The 22,941-nt window shown below is 42.7% G+C and overlaps 1 protein-coding gene across 1 annotated transcript; it reads right to left on the bottom strand.

The window, feature by feature from the left end:
- Positions 1-2,820: 2,820 nt before the first annotated feature.
- efcab7 (EF-hand calcium binding domain 7) lies at positions 2,821-22,711 on the bottom strand. Its single transcript, XM_039002016.1, has 14 exons — positions 22,618-22,711; positions 22,240-22,385; positions 21,713-21,924; positions 17,039-17,125; positions 16,686-16,878; positions 14,888-15,009; positions 12,589-12,730; positions 10,436-10,545; positions 9,436-9,596; positions 8,815-8,948; positions 8,388-8,536; positions 7,971-8,180; positions 4,841-4,948; positions 2,821-3,424 (listed from the first exon to the last, which is right to left on the bottom strand). Exons 2-14 carry the CDS (start codon positions 22,382-22,384, stop codon positions 3,344-3,346), a joined length of 1,854 nt encoding a protein of 617 aa, XP_038857944.1. The 5' UTR covers position 22,385; positions 22,618-22,711; the 3' UTR covers positions 2,821-3,343.
- Between the last annotated feature and the right edge of the window lie 230 nt (positions 22,712-22,941).

The raw sequence follows: 22,941 nt of genomic DNA on the forward strand, positions 1-22,941 counted from the left end.
TTTAAGATGCAGTATCTAATAGTTAGCCTAATTTCAGTTTGTGACAAAACAAGCAAGTATAGTGTAGAGAATCATTGTACCATCTAAATCGCTATTAAATATATTCTCTATAACCAATAATATTGTATTTTCAGCTTTTTGAAGCTTGTGTACAAAGCAAAAACCAAACATAAGAAATAACACACAGAACAGATTTACCACTTCTTAGACCTGCTTTCAATGAGAATGACAGATCTATAACTCACATTCTATGTGAATTTGGTCAGTCTCCCAAAAAGTTACATATTGCAGCTTTAAATTAATAAACAACTTTTTGTCTCAGATACAACAGTAGGCAACCCTAGTCCTAAAGTTAATGTTTTAACCGACTTGGAAGACCAGGTGTGTTGAATTTAGGCAATCACTGAACTGATCAATTAACTCAGTTGGTCAGGTGTCAAATCAAATTTTATTGGTCACATACACGTGTTTAGCAGATGTTATTGCGGGTGTAGCGAAATGATTGTGCTTCTATCCAGGTGTTGTCCCTAGTTGGAACAAATTCCTGCAGTCCCTGTGGCACTCCAGGAACAGGGTTGGCTACCGCTGCCCTAGGACCATTTTGGTGTTTATTTTTAATTTTTAATGTAACCTTTATTTAACCAGGCAAGTCAGTTAAGAACAAATTCTTATTTACAATGATGGCCTACCCCGGCCAAACCAGGACGTGTGCGCCACCCTATGGGACTCCCAATCACGGCCAGATGTGATACAGCTTGGATTTGAACCAGGGATTGTAGTGACACCTCTTGCACTGAGATGCAGTGCCTTAGACTGCTGCGCCACTCGTGTGTTTGTCTACAACACATGGGTTCATTGACACTGTAGGTTGTGTTTTCTCAGTGAGGATTTGATTGATTCTGTACGGCATCAAATAATGAGATGGAATTAGAAAAAACTTTTCCATGTATCTCCTAGTGCATATAACAGGTCGGGACAAACTTAACAGATATATAAAAAAATGTCTAACAATCTTTGATTTTGTGATGAACCACCCTTTTAAAACTGCAAGTCAGTAAGGCAATGAGCAACCATGCCATAGCACTTGAGTCAACCCATGTTCCAACAAAGAGACAACCCCCCCCCCCTCCCCCTAAAAAAAAAACACACAAAAAATAAAGCAAGCTACTGAGATTCTTGGGGGATGTTTCAGCTACTTCTTTCCCAGTGTTAGAACCAGCCCAACAATCAGAAGCACATGGGGTATGCGGTTGTTGTGACAGAGGCCAGGCGAGGTCACCGTCTAGTTTCTCTATTGCATCAATCACTGTTTGAACACCACATCAAGTACAAGCAGTGCAGTTTATCAACAGGGCCTGGCTGTCATCGTGACGCAGCGCTCTTATTTGATCAATCGAAAAAATAACACGCAAGAGGGCAGTGGTGAGGTCATCGAACGTTGCAATCAATCGTTGAAACACTTGAAAAACATGTCTAAATGAACATGTATGTAGAAGGAATTAGCCCATTGTGACATTTAACTGCTCAGAATGGTTGCTACACTTTCTGAAACTCTTTCATTCACAGACCATTATTAACAAGGTATTACCTCCGACATTACACATTAGTAATTACATCATAATTGCTTTCTTGGGGATTAACTGAAACCAGAGCCACTTGGTTAAGGTTTGATACCAGGCAAGAAGGCCTCCCAGAGAGCATGCATTACTATCACAGTGCCATCACTGTTCCAGCTAAAAGAGGACTGTGAGGTAAAGCGCTACTAAACATTTGGTAGTGAGAAAGGAAGAGTGGAGTGGCGCTCAGCAGATTAAATACAGCTCACGTCATGTGACATTTACCAGTGAGTTCTACGGTTACAGTAGAAAAAAAGTCAAAGGGCAAAGTAATGGCCTGCAAGCTATTAATAGGAGGTCAAGAAGACTGTGCTCAGCGCTAAAGGAGAATAAAGTGCAGGCCTCAGTGAGGAGCACAGGAATGTAGTCGACTGCCAGGCAGGCCAGGCAGCAGCAGGGCTCTCACAGCCACCTTTCTCAAACTATCGTCCGAACCTGAACTGTACTGTGCTGGCCTTTCCAGCATGATTACAGCAACTAGGCCAGTGCAGTGCAACTCTGATCAGCAGTGTCAAAAGTTGAGGCCTAAGGGAAGAGCACACAGGCGTGTCTGACTGCCAGGCAACTCTCACAGGGCTCTCACACCCTTGTTGCACTATCAAGACAACCTGAACCGTTCTGTGCTACATTATTCTTTGAAACATGGTTCCAGCAGCTATGGTGGATGTGTAACCAGGCCAGTGCTCAGTAGTGTGAAAATGGTGCAAGAATAAGGCTCCAGAGCAGTGCGGTGAACAAGGCTCCAGAGCAGTGCGGTGAACAAGGCTCCAGAGCAGTGCGGTGAACAAGGCTCCAGAGCAGTGCGGTGAACAAGGCTCCAGAGCAGTGCGGTGAACAAGGCTCCAGAGCAGTGTGGTGAACAAGGCTCCAGAGCAGTGCGGTGAACAAGGCTCCAGAGCAGTGTGGTGAACAAGGCTCCAGAGCAGTGCGGTGAACAAGGCTCCAGAGCAGTGTGGTGAACAAGGCTCCAGAGCAGTGCGGTGAACAAGGCTCCAGAGCAGTGCGGTGAACAAGGCTCCAGAGCAGTGCGGTGAACAAGGCTCCAGAGCAGTGCGGTGAACAAGGCTCCAGAGCAGTGCGGTGAACAAGGCTCCAGAGCAGTGCGGTGAACAAGGCTCCAGAGCAGTGTGGTGAACAAGGCTCCAGAGCAGTGCGGTGAACAAGGCTCCAGAGCAGTGTGGTGAATAGGCATCTCACAATGTCTACAAGTTACTCCATTATTTTAAATTAGAGATTTATTTTTGAGTTTTGACTGACATACGTAATAATGTAATATTGTTAGAGATATAGCATATTGTTTGTAAATATGAGACTTGAGCACACTTGTTAAAACACGTTACAATGCACATCATATTCGTATATAAAGGCATGTGATAAAACTATGTACTATTGAAAAGTTATACACATTATTATAGGAGTCACAGTACAATGAAAATTGAGTGTTCAAAATATTATAAATCATAGTGCAAATATAAGTTCAGTATCATTATCTACAGAATCTCTATTATAGTTCAATTAAAGATTTTTCAAATCAACATAATTTCATACAATTCCATGGAAAAACAACTACACACCACTATCACAAAAGGCACATGTTACATACATATAGTATTATTCATTAATTCAGTTTCCCGTTGGCTATAAATAGCTTTTGGCCCACTGTCCCTTTGTATTAGTATGTTTTATAAAGTACCATGGTAATATTAGGGTTGCTGTCTATCACTGTTTCACTGGCATGGTATAATGCTCTCCACACAGCTGTAGGTCCACTCCTGGTGCTCGTTGATGGGCAGGACATGCTGGCACACCTGAGAGACATGACAAAGACCATTTAAAGTGAAAACCATTATTACACTTGCCCCATTGAGAAACTTGAATGCTTCTTGAAGTAACGTATTGCTTCTGTTTCCTCTTAAGAGAGAGCAAGTGTGGTTGATTTCTCCTTTACACCCATCAACAGATGTTACACAACGGGAGAAATAGGGCATTAACTGCTCAATGGAGGTCAAATCTGTCTATTTAACATACACTATATATACACAAATGTATGTGGACACCCATTCAAATTAGTGGATTCGGCTATTTCAGCCACACCCGTTGCTGACAGGTGTATAAAATCGAGCACACAGCCATGCAATCTCCATAGACAAACATTGGCAGTAGAATGGCCTTACTGAAGAGCTCAGGGACATTCAACGTGGCACCGTCATAGGATAACACCTTTCCAACAAGTCAGTTTGTCAAATTTCTGCTCTGCTAGAGCTGCCCCGGTCAACTGTAAGTACTGTTATTGTGAAGAGTAAACGTCTAGGCTTCATGAAATGGGTTTCCATGGCCAAGCAGCCGTACACAAGCCTAAGTTCACCATGCGCAATGCCAAGCATTGGCTGGAGTGGTGTTAAGCTCGCCACTATTGGACTCTGGAGCAGTGGAAACGCATCCTCTGGAGTGATGAATCACACTTCACCATCTGGCAGTCCGACGGACAAAACTGGGTTTGGCGGATGCTAGGAGAACACTACATGCCCGAATGCATAGTGCCAACTGTAAAGTTTGGTGGAGGAGGAATAATGGTCAGGGGCTGTTTTTCATGGTTCGGGCTAGGCCCCTTAGTTACAGTAAAGGGAAATCTTAATGCTACAGCATACAATTACATTCTAGACGATTCTGTGCTTCCAGCCTTGTGGCAAAAGTTTGGGGAAGGCCCTTTCCGGTTTCAGCATGACAATGCCCACGTGCACAAAGCGAGGTCCATACAGAAGTGGTTTGTCGAGATCGGTGTGGAAGAACTTGACTGTCCTGCACAGAGCCCTGACCTCAACCCCATCGAACACCTTTGGGATGAATTGGAACGCCGACTGCGAGCCAGGCCTAATCTCCCAACATCAGTGCCCGACCTCACTAATGCTCTTGTGGCTGAATGGAAGCAAGTCCCCACAGTAATGTTCCAACATCTAGTAGAAAGCCTTCCCAGAAGAATGGAGGCTGTTATAGCAGCAAAGGTGGGACCAACTCCATATTAATGCCCATGATTTTGCAATGAGATGTTCAACGAGCAGGTGTCCACATACTTTTGGTCATGTAGTGTACATCCCACAAACTATGAAGCCTAAAAATAATGATAAACTTTCTTAACATTTTGCTGAATCAAGCAGAAGAAAGAATAGGAGACAGCTCAACCTCCGTCCTATGGGACAGTGTGTTCTGTGAGTACAGCATCTCACCATCTTGGTTCTAGCAGGGACCTCCACAGCGAACACACTCATCCCTCTGCTGCTGCTGCAGTTCTTACTCTGCTCGTTGTTCACGTGCACCGTCACCTTCTGGTTGGTCTGCAATAGTACAGAGGGGAGATTTCACATGAACTGTTACATAAAGAACAATAGGTAATGTCATGGTAGCCTGGTCAAGCCAGACTGAGTCTTTAGCCCATTGCGAGTGCAGCGTTTAGTCTGGTTTAACCAGGCTAACATGATGGCCCAGTGACTGGGGAAACGGGCTGGTTGTAGCCTAAGTGGGTGGACAATTCAAACCAGTTCATTTAACCATGCATATGGATTGCTACATTTCCTTTACGAGCTGTGATACCAAGCTTGCTACAGTATTTCCTTACTAAACCCTGCACCCAGGCCCTTCACTGCTGGCTACAGTATTTCCTTACTAAACCCAGCACCCAGACATTTCACTGCTGGCTGCTTTCACTACTAAGCTAATTTGAAAAAGTATAACACATGCCTCCTACAGTATAGTATTACCAGGTACATGGAGAAAAACGGTCTACTAAATCAAAAAGAAACTGCAGCACTTCTGATGATCTTGATGCTCCACACATGAACTATTCTGCCCACTATGTGACCATAAGATTCTCACAGTGTGGATCCTGTTGCCATGTGAATGGAGGCGTAAGCTGCATATCAATTACAGCATTATGTGATAATAGACTCACTCCTCACCAGTTCAAGACTAGCAGCAATGTATGACGTTGGAGGTCTAATGTACACACAATTTTCAAATCAAATGTTATTTGTCACATGCGCCAAATACAACAGGCGCAGACCTTAGCATGAAATGCTTACTTACAAGCCCGTAACTCTATTTTCTTAACTGCATTGTTGGTTAAGAAAATAATTACTAAACAAACTAAAGTAAAACATTTTTTTTTAAAGTAACACAGTAAAATAACAATAACGAGGCTATATACAGGGGGTACCGGTACCGAATCAATGTGCGGGGTTACAGGTTAGTCAAGGTAATTTGTACATGTAGGCAGGGGTAAAGTGACTATGCATAGATAATAAACAGCGAGTAGCAGCAGTGTAAAAACAAAGGGGGCGGGCATTTATTTAATTGTTCAGCAGTCTTATGGCTTGGGGGTATGGGCCTTTTGGACCAAGACTTGGCGCTCCGGTACCACTTGCCGTGCGGTAGCAGAGAGAACAGTTACCGAATTGTCGGTAACTGGAGTCCGACAATTCTTTGGGCCTTCCTCTGACACCACCTAGTACATAGGTCCTGGATGGATGCTTGGCCCTCGTGATGTACTGGGCCGTACACACTACCCTCTGTAGCGCCTTACGGTTGGATTCCGAGAAGTTGCCATACCAGGCGGTGATGCAACCGGTCAAGATGCTCTCAATAGTGCAGCTGCAGAACTTTTTGAGGATATGGGGACCTATGCCAAATCTTTTCAGTCTCCTGAGGGGGAAAAGGCCTTGCAGTGCCCTCTTCACGACTGTCTGGGTGTGTTTGGACCATGATAGTTTGTTGGTGATGTGTAAACCCTCGACCCTCTCCACTACAGCTCTGTCGATGTGAATGGGGGCGTGTTCGGCCCTCCTTTTCCTATAGTCCACGATCACCTCCTTTGTCTTGCTCACATTGAGGGAGAGGTTGTTGTCCTGACACCACACTGCCAGGTCTCTGACCTCCTCCCTATAGGCTGTCTCATTGTTGTCGGTGATCAGGCCTACCACCGTTGTGTCGTCAGTAAACTTAATGGTGTTGGAGTTGTGCTTGGCCACGCAGTCGTGGGTGAACAGGGAGTACAGGAGGGGACTAAGCACACACCCCTGAGGGGCCCCCGTGTTGAGGATTAGCCTGGCAGATGTGTTGTTGCCTACCCTTACCGCCTGGAGACGGCCCGTCAGGAAGTCCAGGATCCAGTTGCAGATGGAGGTGTTTAGTCCCAGGGTCCTTAGCTTAGTAATGAGATTTGTGGGCACTATGGTGTTGAACGCTGAGCTGTAGTCAATGAACAACATTCTCACATAAGTGTTCCTTTTGTCCAGGTGGGAAAGGGCAGTGTGGAGTGCAATAGAGATTGCATCATCTGTGAATCTGTTGTGGCGGTATGCAAATTGGAATGGGCCTAGGGTTTCCGGGATGATGGTGTTGATGTGAGCCATGACCAGTCTTTCAAAGGACTTCATGGCTACCGACGTGAGTGCTACGGGGCGGTAGTCATTTAGGCAGGTTACCTTCACTTTCTTGGGCACAGGGACTATGGTGGTCTGCTTGAAACATCTAGGTATTACAGACTCGGTCAGGGAAAGGTTGAAAATGTCAGTGAAGACACTTGCCAGTTGGTCCACGCATGCTCTGAGTACATGTCCTGGTAATCCGTCTGGCCCCGCGGCCTTGTGAATGTTGACCTGTTTAAAGGTCTTCCTCACATCGGCTATGGAGAGCGTGATAACACAGTCGTCTGGAACAGCTGGTGCTCTCATGCATGCAGTGTTACTTGCCTCGAAGCGAGCATAAAAGGCATTTAGCCTGTCTGGTTGGCTCACGTCACTGAGCAGCTCGCGGCTGGGTTTCCCTTAGTAGTCCGTAATAGTTTGCAAGCCTTGCCACACCGACGACTGTCAGAGCCGGTGTTGTAGGCTTGTAAAGAATTCCCTACAGGTCAAATTTACATACAGAAATATGTAAAAACAGACTTGGTTGAAAGCGGATCAGATAAATGAAGATACCTCCATGTTTTTTTCTTCAACAGGCTAGTGTGTATAAAAAATATGAAGGAATCACTATTTATTTATTTTACCTTTATTTAACTAGGCAAGTCAGTTAAGAACAAATTCTTATTTTCAATGACGGCCTAGGAACAGTGGGTTAACTGCCTTGTTCAGGGAACGACAGATTTTTACCTTGTCAGCTCGGTGATTCGATCTTGCAACCTTTCGGTTACTGGCCCAACACTCTAACCACTAGGCTACCTGCCGCTCCATGGAGCCCCACAATCATCAGAGTAAATACAGAACATCCCCTCTAGTGGATGATCATCTTGTTGGTTCAATAAAACCTCTGAAAACACAATGCAAAAAAAATCAAATAGTATGTATTCTAGTCCTTCACCTTGTTGGCGATGACGGTGGAGATCCTGTGTTCTCCTCTGTAGGTGTAGACCAGGATGTTCTCCTGACCCCTGAGGGCTTTGACCTCTGACCTGGCCGTGATGGACCTCTGCAGGGCTGTGTTCAGGATCCTGTGGCCTGACTCCAGACTGACCGGCTGCAGAGTACACTGACCCTCCTCACAGTAAACATCTATCAGGAACGGACACGCCTAGGGGAGAAAGATGGATTCATTCATTTATACTGCACTTGTTAGACAATATTGTTAGTCAATTTGTGATGATTCAATGGAGGTATGTATTGGTCTGATATTTGATGTGCTATGGTACTGCTGAGTGCTACTGCTCTGTGTGCTGCTACTACCAGCGGCTAATACACACAAAGGAACAGTGTGTGTGTGTCTAGCACTAGGACCCACCTCCACCATCTCCAGATTGCGGTTGTAGCCCATGGCCTCCAGCGTTACCCAGAGGTCTGTGGGGTCCCCCCCTCTCTCGCTGGCCTCCATCAGGTTGAGCTCCATGAAGCCCTGACGACTGAGCTGGTTCTTCCGGGTGTCAAAGTTCTCTGGGAGGGAGTCACATAGAGGAGTCATGAACTACTTGAAGAATCAATTGAACCAAATTCAACTAATACACCAGACAGGTAGTGTGTTCTTTAGGCCCAAGTCAAACTGCCATCAGACGCAATCTAAACAATAATCATTTCATTTTCAAAACAGCCTGGTTTGACTCGCATTCATTAAAGAAAACACGATCAGCACGATGCTGGAACAACACATGACCTGGTGGCATATGATAGCAGTCTACTATATTATCCATTTGAATACATCAGGTATATTTCACCTTTGCAGACAGCCCATGCTTCCTCATCACAGTTCTCTCCACTGGTCCTGAGCTCAAAGAAATTGTACTCCTCCAGGCTGAGGAGGCCGTTCCCATCCAGGTCTATCACCTCAAAGATATCAGACAGCACCCCCCTGTGGTAGGAAGGAAGCATTGCCCAGGTCAGCCCCTGTCTGAATCCTCTTCACAGATATAGAGCGGCACATTTGAAATGTACTGTGGAGATTAATACACAACATTCAGCACCTTTCACAATAATACAAATATTTTGCCTCTGATAACGAATTTACGGTTCACGGGTCCACATTGGACGATACCAGTGTTGCTATACTTATTAGTATCGTGGCAAGGAAACAAAACATGAAGCGGATTTAAAACAGCCCTAATGTTGGAAACAAACATCATTATGTTGTCATCCAGAGTCACATCCATTTATTTTCTAACCAATAGCACACAATACTTTACATACAGCAAGTTTTTAAAGGACCAAAGAGTTTGGTCTGCTTCGAGTGTTTTCATTTTGCAATGGAATAATATATAGTGATACTGGTGTTAATACTGTATACTATTACTCCTCATAATTTCTAGCAGGTGTGTAACAGTTAGGGGTGTATAACTCACCTGAAGTCCCTAGTGAGGTCCAGCTCCCCCGTGTCAGTCCTGTTGACCAGCGTGACAGGTTTAGTCACGCTCTTCCTGGTCCTCTTCCTCAGCCTACAGCCCGTGGTGAAGGGAAGGAGGCAGTAGGTACCAGCACTCATCTCCCCCTTCCAGCAACACTTCTGTTTTCAGGAACAATATGTTTGTTAGGTTTTTCAATTTAAGTTTTGTACACAATCACTGGAGATGAACGGTATCACAGCTGGCCACTAGAGGTCAGTAAACACATTTCTGAGAGAGCCAGTTTGTCTATGAAAGGCTATTCTCATGCTATACTTAAGCAATAATGCATGAGGGGGTGTGATATATGGCCAATATACCACGGCTAAGGGCTGTTCTTAGGCACTATGCATCACTAAGGGCTGTGCCTGGACACAGCCCTTAGCTGTGGTATATAAACCATATACCACAAACCTCTGAGGTGCCTTATTGCCATTATAAACTGGTTACCAACATAATTAGAGCAGTAAAAATAAATGTTTTGTCATACCCGTGGTATACGGTCTAATATACCATGGCTGTCAGCCAATCAGCATTCTGGGCTCGAACCAACCAGTTTATAATTCAAATTAGAGGTCTTCATAGGTCCAAAAAGTTGCACCCGGACAGGCCGGAGGACAATCAGACCCTAACGGATCCGGGTCTAGACCAGACTCGATTGGACCAGAATGACAAAAAAAAAGTATGTTCATCAGTCAAGCTGGCTAGGCCTTCTATAAATCAATAAATTCACCTTGTTAGAGTAAAATAAATATGCTATGCAGAACCGTGGTCGATAATCAAACAGGACACGTCCCGGACCTGAGGAACAAGTTCGAATTTCAGACCCGAATCCAATCGAGTCCACCCGGACCCATGAAGACCTCTACTACAAATATACTCTCTCTCTCTCTCTAAATTGGAGGTTGTTTCATTTGAAAATGGTCATCATGCATGACATATACAATAATTAAGGACTGACCTCTTTGTTTCTTGACTCAGTGAAACACACCAAAGTGGAGTCCTCTTTAGTGTCTTTTCCTGACACCAGAAAGACAGCTGTGTCCACCGACATCCAGGATGAGGGCTTTTCTAAGAAACAAGACAAAAAGGTTACATTGCAAAAAGGTTACATTCCAGTCCTCAATTGCAAATATCAAAACATTGGGGGGGTCTGATGGTCAGGGTTGGGGAGTAACGGATTACAAAAAAACTAACTGTAATCCGTTACCAGCTAAAATATCTAGGATTACTTTTAAATTCAGGAAGGATGTTTGCGAAAAAAATATTTATGACACCTATTCTCAATGACATTCAAATCAGCATTGAAAAAAGGCTCAAGTTTAAGTTTGTTCCGCCGAAGCGAGTCTGACCACAAGTCATATGATGACACACAGAATGCGTTTGATAGATCACGGGAAAAGAGCTGGATTAAGGTTTTTGCAGGCTACAGTCCAAGCTATGTCTTCCAATGGTGCAACTGCTGGCGGCATCCAAAGATTATACATCCAATTTGAATAAACGCTTGGAGGCATGGACAACAGCAGTACTGTAGCTGACAGGCGATATGGATATCACTTATTATTGATAGAGTATCTACATAGTGCAATGATGTGGTGCTCCCGAGTGGCGCAGCGGTCTAAGGCACTGCATCTCAGTGCTAGAGGCGTCACTACGGACCCTGGTTCGATTCCAGGCTGTATCACAACCGGTCGTGATTGGGAGTCCCATATGGTGGCGCACAATTGGCCCAGCGTTGTCCAGGTTAGGGTTTGGCTGGGGTAGGCCGTCATTGAAAATAAGAATTTGTTCTTAACTGACTTGCCTAGTTAAATAAAGGTTAAATAATAAATAAATAAAACATTTGAATCAAACTGTTGCTCGCTCATTTAGCTATTTGGGCCTTACAGATTGTGGTCGTATGTGTATTTTAACCCAATAATGGTTGAATTGAGGAAGTTTAAGCTGCCTATGAATCATTGTTTTTTGCGACCAGTGGACAGCCAGTGAAAAATACGCTCTTGCAACGGCAGCATAGTTGCGCGGATCCCAGCGGTCCACGTGGATCCTAGCCTATGGAATAAAAGTTTGAGGGAGTGTCTCTCTTCTAAACTCCTCCATGGTATTGTGCTTCATACTGTCATAAACTAGTTGAATTTAAGAAGACCACGACTGGGGATTTTATTGCTCAATACATTTTTTGCTGATTAAAAAAACAAAAAAAGTCCATAGGCCTAATGGACACATTCTCAAACTCGCACACTTTTGTAACACTTAAACAACTGCATATTATCAAGATATCACCAACAAAAAGGTAAACAATAGGCCAATAGCAAATGCAGCATATGGCATTCATTTCACATGCAAATAGCACTTTTCAGTAGTGCTCAAAGCATGCCATTCCATGAGAGCAACATTTATTTTTCAACTCGAAGCAATGAGCCCAATCAGTCCTCCATGACAACAAAATCATCAAGAGGCACATTTTTCTTCTTCTTCTAATGCCTATTAAGGTGAAAGTAATCTAAAAGTAACTGACAGTAATCAGATTACATTACTGAGTTTGGGCAATCAAAAAGTGGCATTACTGATTACAATTTTGGACAGGTAACTAGTAACTAACAGATTACATTTAGAAAGTAACCTACCCAACCGTGCTGATGGTGAGGTAGACTTACCAAGTCTCTGACTAAGGTTGAGAGTCTGATGGTGAGGTAGACTTACCAAGTCTCTGGCTAAAGTTGAGAGTCTGATGGTGAGGTAGACTTACCAAGTCTCTGGCTAAGGTTGAGAGTCTGATGGTGAGGTAGACTTACCAAGTCTCTGACTAAGGTTGAGAGTCTGATGGTGAGGTAGACTTACCAAGTCTCTGACTAAGGTTGAGAGTCTGATGGTGAGGTAGACTTACCAAGTCTCTGGCTAAGGTTGAGAGTCTGATGGTGAGGTAGACTTACCAAGTCCGGCTAAGGTTGAGAGTCTGATGGTGAGGTAGACTTACCAAGTCTCTGGCTAAGGTTGAGCGGTCTGATGGTAAGGTAGACTTACCAAGTCCGGCTAAGGTTGAGAGTCTGATGGTGAGGTAGACTTACCAAGTCTTTGGCTAAGGTTGAGAGTCTGATGGTGAGGTAGACTTACCAAGTCTCTGGCTAAGGTTGAGAGGTCTGATGGTGAGGTAGACGGTGGCTGTCTGGGGGACGGTGAGACGGTATTGCAGGGACGTGATGCCTCCATCCTCCTCAAGGAAGAAACTGCCCTTCATACAGGTGTGATGCCAGTCCTGGCAAAGGGGAGACGTTTTTTTATTATCAAAAACTGCTTTAATATCACAGTGGGACTTTTAACTGACATAATGTATGAAAAGCTCACAAAATGGCCTACAATCCTTGAACAATGCATTAGTGCAGGTGGTTTCAAAACCGGAGGAAACCGACACCCTGAGAAGTAAATATTACAGGGATGCATCATTTTGAATTTGAACCAGTCACAAATATAAATGATAACTCACTTGGAAATCAGTTAAACAGACAGATATAAATGGGCATGATGGCACTACATTAAATATGCTAATTCAGAGAGCATATTCATAATGTTATGCTTCCGCACCTTGGTTCAGTACCCAACACCAACAAGTAGACCACTAAGTACAACCACCAGATGGCAGCATGGAGACAACAGCTTGAAAACAAAGGCCTCATCTAATGGGCCAGATTATTGAAAAATTGCATTTAGCTTTGATATATATTTTTTTCCAACAAAATAGTTTAAATAGTTGTCCTCCCGAAACATAATGTGGTTATTGAACAATGTTTATGAATTCCATCTTTGTTCCCGCCTGCTTTTTAAATCTCTATTACAACTGTGATCAGAATCACCTTTATTCGACAAGTACATTTAAACACACTCAGAATTGTTGGCCTAATATTCGGGAAATTGTATAATTTGAAAGAAAGCACAAACATCCATCCCAGATGCAGATATGTACAGCATAAAAGCTCTCTCATTCCTAACCCATAGAAGACACATTCAATGAAACACAACTGCTGGTGGTCCTTACAGTCTGGAATGGCATCGTTTTAGGTGACCTGTCAATCACCAAGTTAAAGAAACAAACAAACTGTGTGTGGACAGAAAAAAAAATGTCAGCTCTTAAAACCAAAGCTATTTCCTCAAAGTATTTATGTTAGGTTGTAAAACATATAGCGGATCAAACCATAGAAGTCCCAATATCAAATCAGGCCACCTGCCCCGGGCGCATGTCACATCCACTACTTCAAGGGGTCTGAAATAATTCCCCCACAGAGAGATCAGCCCAATACAGGCCCCTGTCGCTCAGTCACTCTACTCTGGCCCCAGCCCTAATTTACAGGGCCTCTGAGGGCCACAAGGTTTCTTGCCTCCCTTTAAAACACATCCTTACCTTGCCCTAAGACATGGCTCTAGACAGCCTTACCCATTCCCAACTCCCAATGATCAACCCAGAACAGGCCTGGAGCAACATACTGTACAATGAGAGGACCTTCCAGCAGGTAATCTCCAGACACACATTGTTTACCCTTCTCCTCCATCTGGCACTTTCCAATTACACTCCTCTGACCAGGAAGGTTCAAGGAGCACAGCTATTGTTTTTCTCTCTTTTGTTTTGTTGCAGTAAAGAAAACGAGCCAAGGTGAAGTCAAAAAGAGTGCAAACAAAGAGAATGGGATCAATACCAACACTCTATACTTATCGACCGACCCAGAGTAAATTTGCCACCAAAAGGCATCACACAACGACAACAAAACAGCAACAACAATGCTGCCTGGCTCCAGGCCCTGATATCTACTAGTGGACTAACATCAGAGCAGAGCAATGGACTTCAGGGCTGTTACTGAAGGGACCTATGGTGGATCCTTGCTCTGCTCCGATATTAGTGGGTAGGCCTAATGGGTGCACAATGAGGAACTCAGGAGGAGAACTCAAAGACAAAAGACCCTGATCTTGGTCTTACTGCAGTTACACTACCGTTCAAAAGTTTGGGGTCACTTAGAAATGTCCTTGTTTTTGAAGGAAAAGCACATTATTTGTCCATGAAAATAACATCAAATTGATAATGCTGATAATGGGCCTCTGTACACCTATGTAGATATTCCATTAAAAATCTGCCGTTTCCAGCTACAATAGTCATTTACAACATGAACAATGTCTACACTGTATTTCTGATCAATTTGATATTATTTTAATGGACTTTTTATTTTATTTTTTCCAAAAACAAGGACATTTCTAAGTGACCCCAAACTTTTGAACGGTAGTGTACATACATGCATCGTCCCAACCGTCTCTCGGACAATTAATTATTAAGCCACATTATTTCTGTCAGAGAGAACAGACAGGTTAACCATAACCCAGTGTGTGATCGATGTACATGTGAGTCCAGACTGTTCCAGTGCTGTAGTACCTGTATAGATGTGGGCTCTGCCAGCTTGATGCTCTTAGTGTTGCTGGCTGCCATGGTGATGGCGTTAGACAGTGACGACCGTCTACTGCGAGCTGAGGAGGGCCGGGACGACGATCTGCTGTCTGAGAGACATACGGACACACACCGGAGAAACACATCTGTAACTAAAACAGATAAACCCAGCTAGAAGAAACCCACCAGAAACCCAAGGACACCTAAAAAAAATATGAGCTACTCAAGCACCATCATTAGAATGTGAGACGTGATCTCAAGTTCAAACACGTTAGTTAATTCATTTGTGGATGCATTCTAAATTACAAATTGTGCAATCACAGTCCTTCCAATCCATTATCTTGTACAACTTTCCCTCCATTGCTAATTTAAACCAGAAAATATAAATTCAATAATCTAGGGCTTGATTGTTTCTCAGACCACCGAAGAGAGATGCAGAGTAATGTGATCAGCTATACCGTCTTAACATACCAGTTAAATAAATGGCTCCACTATCAAGGTATTTGTCAAAGATCTAATGTGTATTGATCACAGGGCTCTGTTTTAAGGACCAAATCACAACTGTTTAGGAAAATGGAGACAATTATGTATTGATGAAATTGAAATTTAACCAAGATGTTTTATGTGGGGGTAAAACAAGACTTCTAGTCAGAATAAGCTAGTCTAACAACACCAGTGAAAAATCCACTCCAAATAACCAGTCAAAACATTTGAAGCACAAGAAAAGCCTTACATGGCCTTGGTCACATGTAAACTGTGTCAGAAGCGTGTTAACACGTAAAGGACGGATAAATCAATAGATGGATAATCCAGCCAGTATCTCACAACTCATTTATTTTTGCAGCTCTGGTTAGAGAGGCCTTCCCTTAGATGACTGTTTAATCCCTCATGGTCTCAGAGAGCAGTTGAGGGATCGCCCCAATCAATAACATGAACACAGACTGACCACTTAAAGCAACCCACTCCATCTTCCCATCCCTGGCCCGCCCTGCCTGGCCGTAGCTCAGACCTGGGTTCAAATACTATTTGAAATCTTTCAAATACTTTTAGCGTTCGCGTACGCCTGACTGTTTCTCCAGATGGGCGGGGTCTGCAGTTTTGCAACGTCTCTATTGGTTCCATTATGCCAGGCAAGCTCAATCACGTCCAGTTATAGTATTTGAAATGATTTCAAATAGTATATGAACCCAGGTCTACCCTGGGTCTCTCAGTGGGGGACGTTACACACACACACCCTCCTCCCAAACCCTCCCTCTGTTAACCTACCTCATAATGGAAGATATGATTACCTAAATCACAATGCTTTAGAATCCCCTCCCTACAAACAAACTGGTGTAATGGTGTGGAGATGATGATGCATGGAGTGTCTTAATGAGGTGATTTGTCATCAGGGGAGGAAAATCAATCAATAACAGACCTATTACTTATTCCTTATCACTACTCCAGAAGAGAGCACTTATAGGCAATGTGTGTGTGTGTGTGTGTGTGTGTGTGTGTGTGTGTGTGTGTGTGTGTGTGTGTGTGAAAGAGAGTGTCTGTGTGTGTGTGTGTGTGTGTGTGTGTGTGTGTGTGTGTGTGTGTGTGTGTGTGTGTGTGTGTGTGTGTGTGTGTGTGTGTGAAAGAGAGAGTGTCTGTGTGTGTGTGTGTGTGTGTGTGTGTGTGTGTGTGTGTGTGTGTGTGTGTGTGTGTGTGTGTGTGTGTGTGTGTGTGTGTGTGTGTGTGTGTGTGTGTAAACATGCATAGTACTGTTCTAGGCTAGCACTCCTCTACCAGAGATCTGTAGTACCTTTCTTCAGTGTGATGTCCGGCTCCGTTTTGTGTGGTGGCTGGGGGACAGTCACAGCGGTGGACGCTAAGCTCTTTGGAGGGCTGTCTAACTCGTTGCCAAAGTTCTGCCTCTTCAGCTTGGCATCAGCCTCCAGTCTCTCCAGAGCTGCAATCTGACACTGCTCTGCCGTGGACTCCATCAGTCTGCAGAACTGGGACACAAGCAGGCAATGATATAGTGCTGTTATGTTAAGGCTGTATGATACATGAAAGTGCATGCTAAAGAGTACAATTAGAGTAATGCATGTAGGCCTATAGTAAAGGGCAAGGAAAAAGTATGGTAAAAATAGCAAACTTTCATCCCATTCTCACCTCGGCATAGTCCAATTTGCCATCTTTGTTGGTATCAGCTAATGAAAAAATGGCATCCACCTCCTTGGCAGCCATCTTTTCACCTCTCTAGAAGAACAAGAAAGTTAATCATCAATTTTGAGCAACATACCATTGACTGAATTGGGCCTTTGATTTCAGTGTAAGTAAGTAACTTGTGATGACCTAACACCCTTTACAGACAGACTTGACCTGTTTTTTAGAACCCAATTCATACGGTCCCATTTTTACCACATTCTATCTGGGACAAGCCTTTTCTATCTCCCGTGAACATGTGGGTGGACGCCAATTTTAATAAATCCATTGAATATCCATTATTCATTTGTTTTCGGTCCTAAGAAACATTTTAAGACTAATACAATATATTTTCAAAAGAATAGAACAGCATATTTTGAGTTTAATAATGTTGCTGGTCTGCGCAGCCTATAGGCGATATGGCCATGCACATGAAATCATTAGTTATTATGTTCACAGACAAGGCCCCATGTTCACATTCAACATATATATTTTATAGTAGACTAAGAATACAATGAAATATAAACAGAATAAAATACACCAAATATTTTTCCCACACAACTTGCATCACGGCAAAGTGTGAAACCGCTGTCATATAAAAAAAGTGATATTTTGAAAAGAGCCCAAAGCAAGACCATGATTTTTTTTATCCACGTTTAATGTCTTTCCTAACCTCCTCCGCTTTGTTAGGAGCAGCCGCAGGACTTTACAATGAGAGTATCTCCATCATGATACCCATAGAAAATACTAGCAATCTATATGTTTTCAAAAGCATGTGAGTCTCGTGTTTATATTTCACAACGTCCGCAGGCTTTTGAAGTTGCCTATACGCGATCAAGCAAAATAATAGGTCTACACTTGATTTAGGCCACATTAATGCATGCTAAATGTTTCTGATCAGTGATAGATGAGGAAACAAATAGACGAGCTGTACCACCTCCACTGATTTGCCCAGACAGAGAATTAACCAAATATACAAACGACGATTCAGAGAAAAAAAATCACATTGACTGATTAAGACAAGTCACAGGCTTTTGACCAGGAGTAAGCCTAGGTTACTTAGCGGCAAGTGAAGAGCAAAATAATCCACTTGTTAAGCTACACAACATGCTGGCAAAATGTTCTGTTCAGTGCTAATGAATGAGCCAACTAGACAAGATGATCATGAGCAGCACTCACATCAACGTATCTAACATTTCCACAGCCTAAATATAGCCTAACCAATATCCAAACTGAGATTCTGTGAAGAAAAATACATGTAAAAAAAAATAAATCTGACATTGATTGATTTATCAAGATGAGTCCCCACGCTTGTCTCAAAGCAGCATAAAACGGTGTTGAAATAGTTGACCACACGCGGGTAGGCTATTCTCACTGGGCATAGACATCAATTCAGCGTCTATTCTACGTTGGTCCAACCACTGTCAGCCCAGTGGGTTGCTTCAAATGCATTATAACAATTTGATGACTTTGGGAGTTTCAGTATAAGCAACAATTTGATGCCTTCAATTGCATCAACCTACTTTATTTCCATATTTTCATCATTCAGTGATATTTTTTACCACAATAATTCTTTATGGATCCATCAAGTTGTGGTTAAAACCTGTTGAGGATAGAGGGCGCTATTTTCACTTTGGGGAAAAATCGTGCCCAATTTAAACGGCCTCGTACTCAATTCTTGCTCGTACAATATGCATATTATTATTACTATTGGATAGAAAACACTCTCAAGTTTCTAAAACCATTTGAATTATATCTGTGAGTAAAACAGAACTCATTTTGCAGCAAACTTCCTGTCAGAAAGTGAAAAATCTGAAATCGAGGCTCTGTTCCAGGGCCTCCCTATCAATTTGCTTGAAATGTATGACTATACATGCACTTCATACGCCTTCCACTAGATGTCAATAGGCTGTGACAGGTGAAATGGGGTCTCTAGGTATTTCTATGGTCAAAAGAGAGAGCTTGGAATGACATGACCCCCGAATTCCTTTGTTCAGGAAGCGCATAAAGGTCATCAGTATTGGCTTCTGAAAAGCATTCGCTATAGATGTCTAATATCTCCGGCTTTGATTTTATTTGATAAATGTGATAATATCATCGTAAAGTATGTTTTTTCAATATAGTTTTACCCGATTATTGAAATGTTTTCGGGAGTTTAGGCGTGTTGCGTTCTCTGCGTTTGGTGACGATGGACAGCTTAGCGCCACTTGGCTAGTTTTGCTTGCTAATTCGATAGGGAAAAAGGCCATTCTAAAACCAAACAACGATTGTTCTGGACAAAGGAACCCTTGTACAACATTCTGATGGAAGATAATCAAAAGTAGGATCCATTTATGATGTTATTTCATATATCTGTCGAACATGTTTACTATTAGTTTGCGCCCAGATTTTGGGCGCTCTCTTGCTATAACGTAAGCTGCATGTCGTAATGAAGTTATTTTTAGAATTCTAACACGGCGATTGCATTAAGAACTAGTGTATCTATCATTTCCTATACAACATGTATTTTTTAGTAAAGTTTATGAATAGTTATTTGGTCAGAATAGGTGAGTGTCAGAAATATATCCGGACATTCTGGGAAAAAGATGCTAAGTTTTCACAATGTATAACCACGGATTTCAGCTCTAAATATGCACATTTTCGAACAAACCATATATGTATTGTGTAATATGATGTTATAGGACCGTCATCTGATGAAGTTTATGAAGGTTAGTGAAAAAATTAATATCTTTTGCTGGTTTATTCGCCATCGCTAACGTTGCGTTGAATGAATGGGGTTGTGTGGTAGGCTATTGTAGTAAGCTAATATAATGCTATATTGTGTTTTCGCTGTAAAACACTTAAAAAATCGGAAATATTGGCTGGATTCACAAGATGTTTGTCTTTCATTTGCTGTACACCATGTATTTTTCAGAAATGTTTTATGATGAGTATTTAGGTATTTCACATTGGTCTCTATACTCTGGCTGCTTCGGTGCTATTTCTGATGGTAGCTGTGATGGTAGCTGCAATGTAAAACTGATTTATACCTCAAATATGCACATTTTTCGAAACAAAACATAGATTTATTGTATAACATGTTAAAAGACTGTCATCTGATGAAGTTATTTCTTGGTTAGTTTGGTTGGTTCTTGGTTAGTTTGGTTGGTTATGTGCAAGCTACCTGTGCTGTGAAAAATGTCTGTGCTTTTTTGTATTTGGTGGTGAGCTAACATAAATATACGTGGTGTTTTCGCTGTAAAACATTTAAAAAATCGGACATGTTGACTGGATTCACAAGATGTTTATCTTTCATTTGCTGTATTGGACTTGTTAATGTGTGAAAGTTAAATATTTCTAAAAAATATTTTTTGAATTTCACGCTCTGCCTTTTCAGTGGAATGTGGGAGGAGTGGCGCTAGAGGAACCCCTGTCCTAGACAGGTTAAGAAAACAGTGCAGGTGGTGGGCTATGCGAAGAGATGGGTGAGGTGACATGCCTCGTGTAACCGGTATGAAATGGCTAGCTAGTTAGCGGGGTACGTGCTAATAGCGTTTCAATCGGTGACGTCACTTGCTCTGAGACCTTGAAGTAGTTATTTCCCTTGCTGTGCAAGGTCTGCGGCTTTTGTGGAGCGATAGGTAACAATGCTTCGTGGGAGGCATTTGTTGATGTGGTTCGAGCCCAGCTAGGGGCGAGGAGAGGGACGGAAGCAATACTGTTACACTCGCAAAGTTTAGAACTGCCAGGAGGATAGTAGTAATGGCCGCTGCCTAGCAACCATTACATTTACATTTACATTTAAGTCATTTAGCAGACGCTCTTATCCAGAGCGACTTACAAATTGGTGCATTCACCTTATGATATCCAGTGGAACAACCACTTTACAATAGTGCATCTAAATATTTTAAGGGGGGGGGGGGGGGGGGGGTTAGAAGGATTACTTTATCCTATCCTAGGTATTCCTTAAAGAGGTGGGGTTTCAGGTGTCTCCGGAAGGTGGTGATTGACTCCGCTGACCTGGCGTCGTGAGGGAGTTTGTTCCACCATTGGGGTGCCAGAGCAGCGAACAGTTTTGACTGGGCTGAGCGGGAACTGTACTTCCTCAGAGGTAGGGAGGCGAGCAGGCCAGAGGTGGATGAACGCAGTGCCCTTGTTTGGGTGTAGGGCCTGATCAGAGCCTGAAGGTACGGAGGTGCCGTTCCCCTCACAGCTCCGTAGGCAAGCACCATGGTCTTGTAGCGGATGCGAGCTTCAACTGGAAGCCAGTGGAGAGAGCGGAGGAGCGGGGTGACATCAACCATCAAGAGCTTAAGAGCGTAGTGCATGTCAACGCCGCCTCAGCATTACGGATACATTTCACACTAAGCCGTAGGTAGAACTTTACCACAACCATGACTAGGTCAGTTTGTGGAAATACAAGTTTAGGCTTTGATACTGGCAACATCTTTCAGATATAAAGAAAAGCTGTAAAAAAGTTGGTGGGATGCTAAAGTTGTCAGGATGCTAAAGTTGGAGGAAAAACATCTTGGTTTGAAAGGTGCATAAGTTGGAGCTATTCATGTACATATCTGCAATGTATCACACTTTCATTTCAATGTATTATACTGTACCTAGAAATATCTGGATGATGTAGAATGACTTCAATGAGGCAGTACTTACTGAAGTGAGGACTATGTGTAGTTCACTGTGTGAGATATAACCATCTCCATTAATGTCCATCTTTCTGAAGGCTCTCATCAACTCGTGCGCCTCTGTCGGCCTCTCATTCTTCACTATCTCACAGAAATCATCAAAGTTCAGCTTAGTGGTACTTGGGGTCCAGTGTTTGTTGAGAGTTGCCTGGGATGGATTTCTGCCTGCCTGCTGGAGAACTAAGATAAATAGAAAATGTATGAATTTACATATTTTCATAACAGTTGGCAATGATGATGTCTTTTTGTTCAGTAGCTACAACATTTAGTGGAGTGTAACTTCCACTAGATGTAGCCTATTCAGAGGGGTTATACATTCTAAGCAGGCAGTATAATGAGGTGGTGGAAGAATTCACTGATATGCATAATTTACTTAGCTACTGACTGTATGTGAACGTGATAATTGCTACTGCAGCCAGTATCACGCTAGCAGCTACACAAATTATTGCCCTCTGATTCTAAAACGAATGACTAATGATGAGAACGTTTACTTACCACGGCATAGCTGATGTTTGGAGGTGATACTGGCCAGACTAGACCTAAATACAGTCAGGTAGGCGGCTCTGCAGTGCATGTAGAACGTTTCCTCATCAGTACATTTCTGCATCCCGATTGACTGAGAAGATGCCTGTAGAGACATTCTGTCGGAAATATATGTCAATCACACAGTTTAGTTATCTAGCTATACAGCAAGCTAGCTATCTATCTATCTATCGAACGTTAGCTAACCGGCTTACTTAGCCAGACAGAGAACTCAGCACTGACAGCAGCATCCAGATTCTCAACAAATATGGTGATTCGTAATAATTCAAGTCGACCAGCAACAACTAAAACGCAACAACTAAAAAGCACTTAATATGTACAGATGTTTACCTCGTTGAAAAGAATGACTGCTTCCAACAGTTTGGACCAGAAATAACGGTATTGTAGTTGCTATGTACACAAACATTTCGCGACGCACTGAGAAAAGGACATCGGAAGGAACAAGAAATGTGAAAGGTTCCCATATATTTTCCCTTATAATTTAAATAAAACAATAATTTAAAACGTACATTTACAAATAGGTGTATTTAATGATACAGATCTTTTTTTACTCAATACTATATGCGAATACTTTGATATTAAAGATAAGAGATGTAATTATGACCGGCAGATAAGAATTTCGTGTTGCTCATGTTTCCGGAGGACTCAAATTCT

Source organism: Salvelinus namaycush, chromosome 10 (genome assembly GCF_016432855.1).
Source record: "Salvelinus namaycush isolate Seneca chromosome 10, SaNama_1.0, whole genome shotgun sequence".
Taxonomy (NCBI): Eukaryota; Metazoa; Chordata; class Actinopteri; order Salmoniformes; family Salmonidae; genus Salvelinus; species Salvelinus namaycush.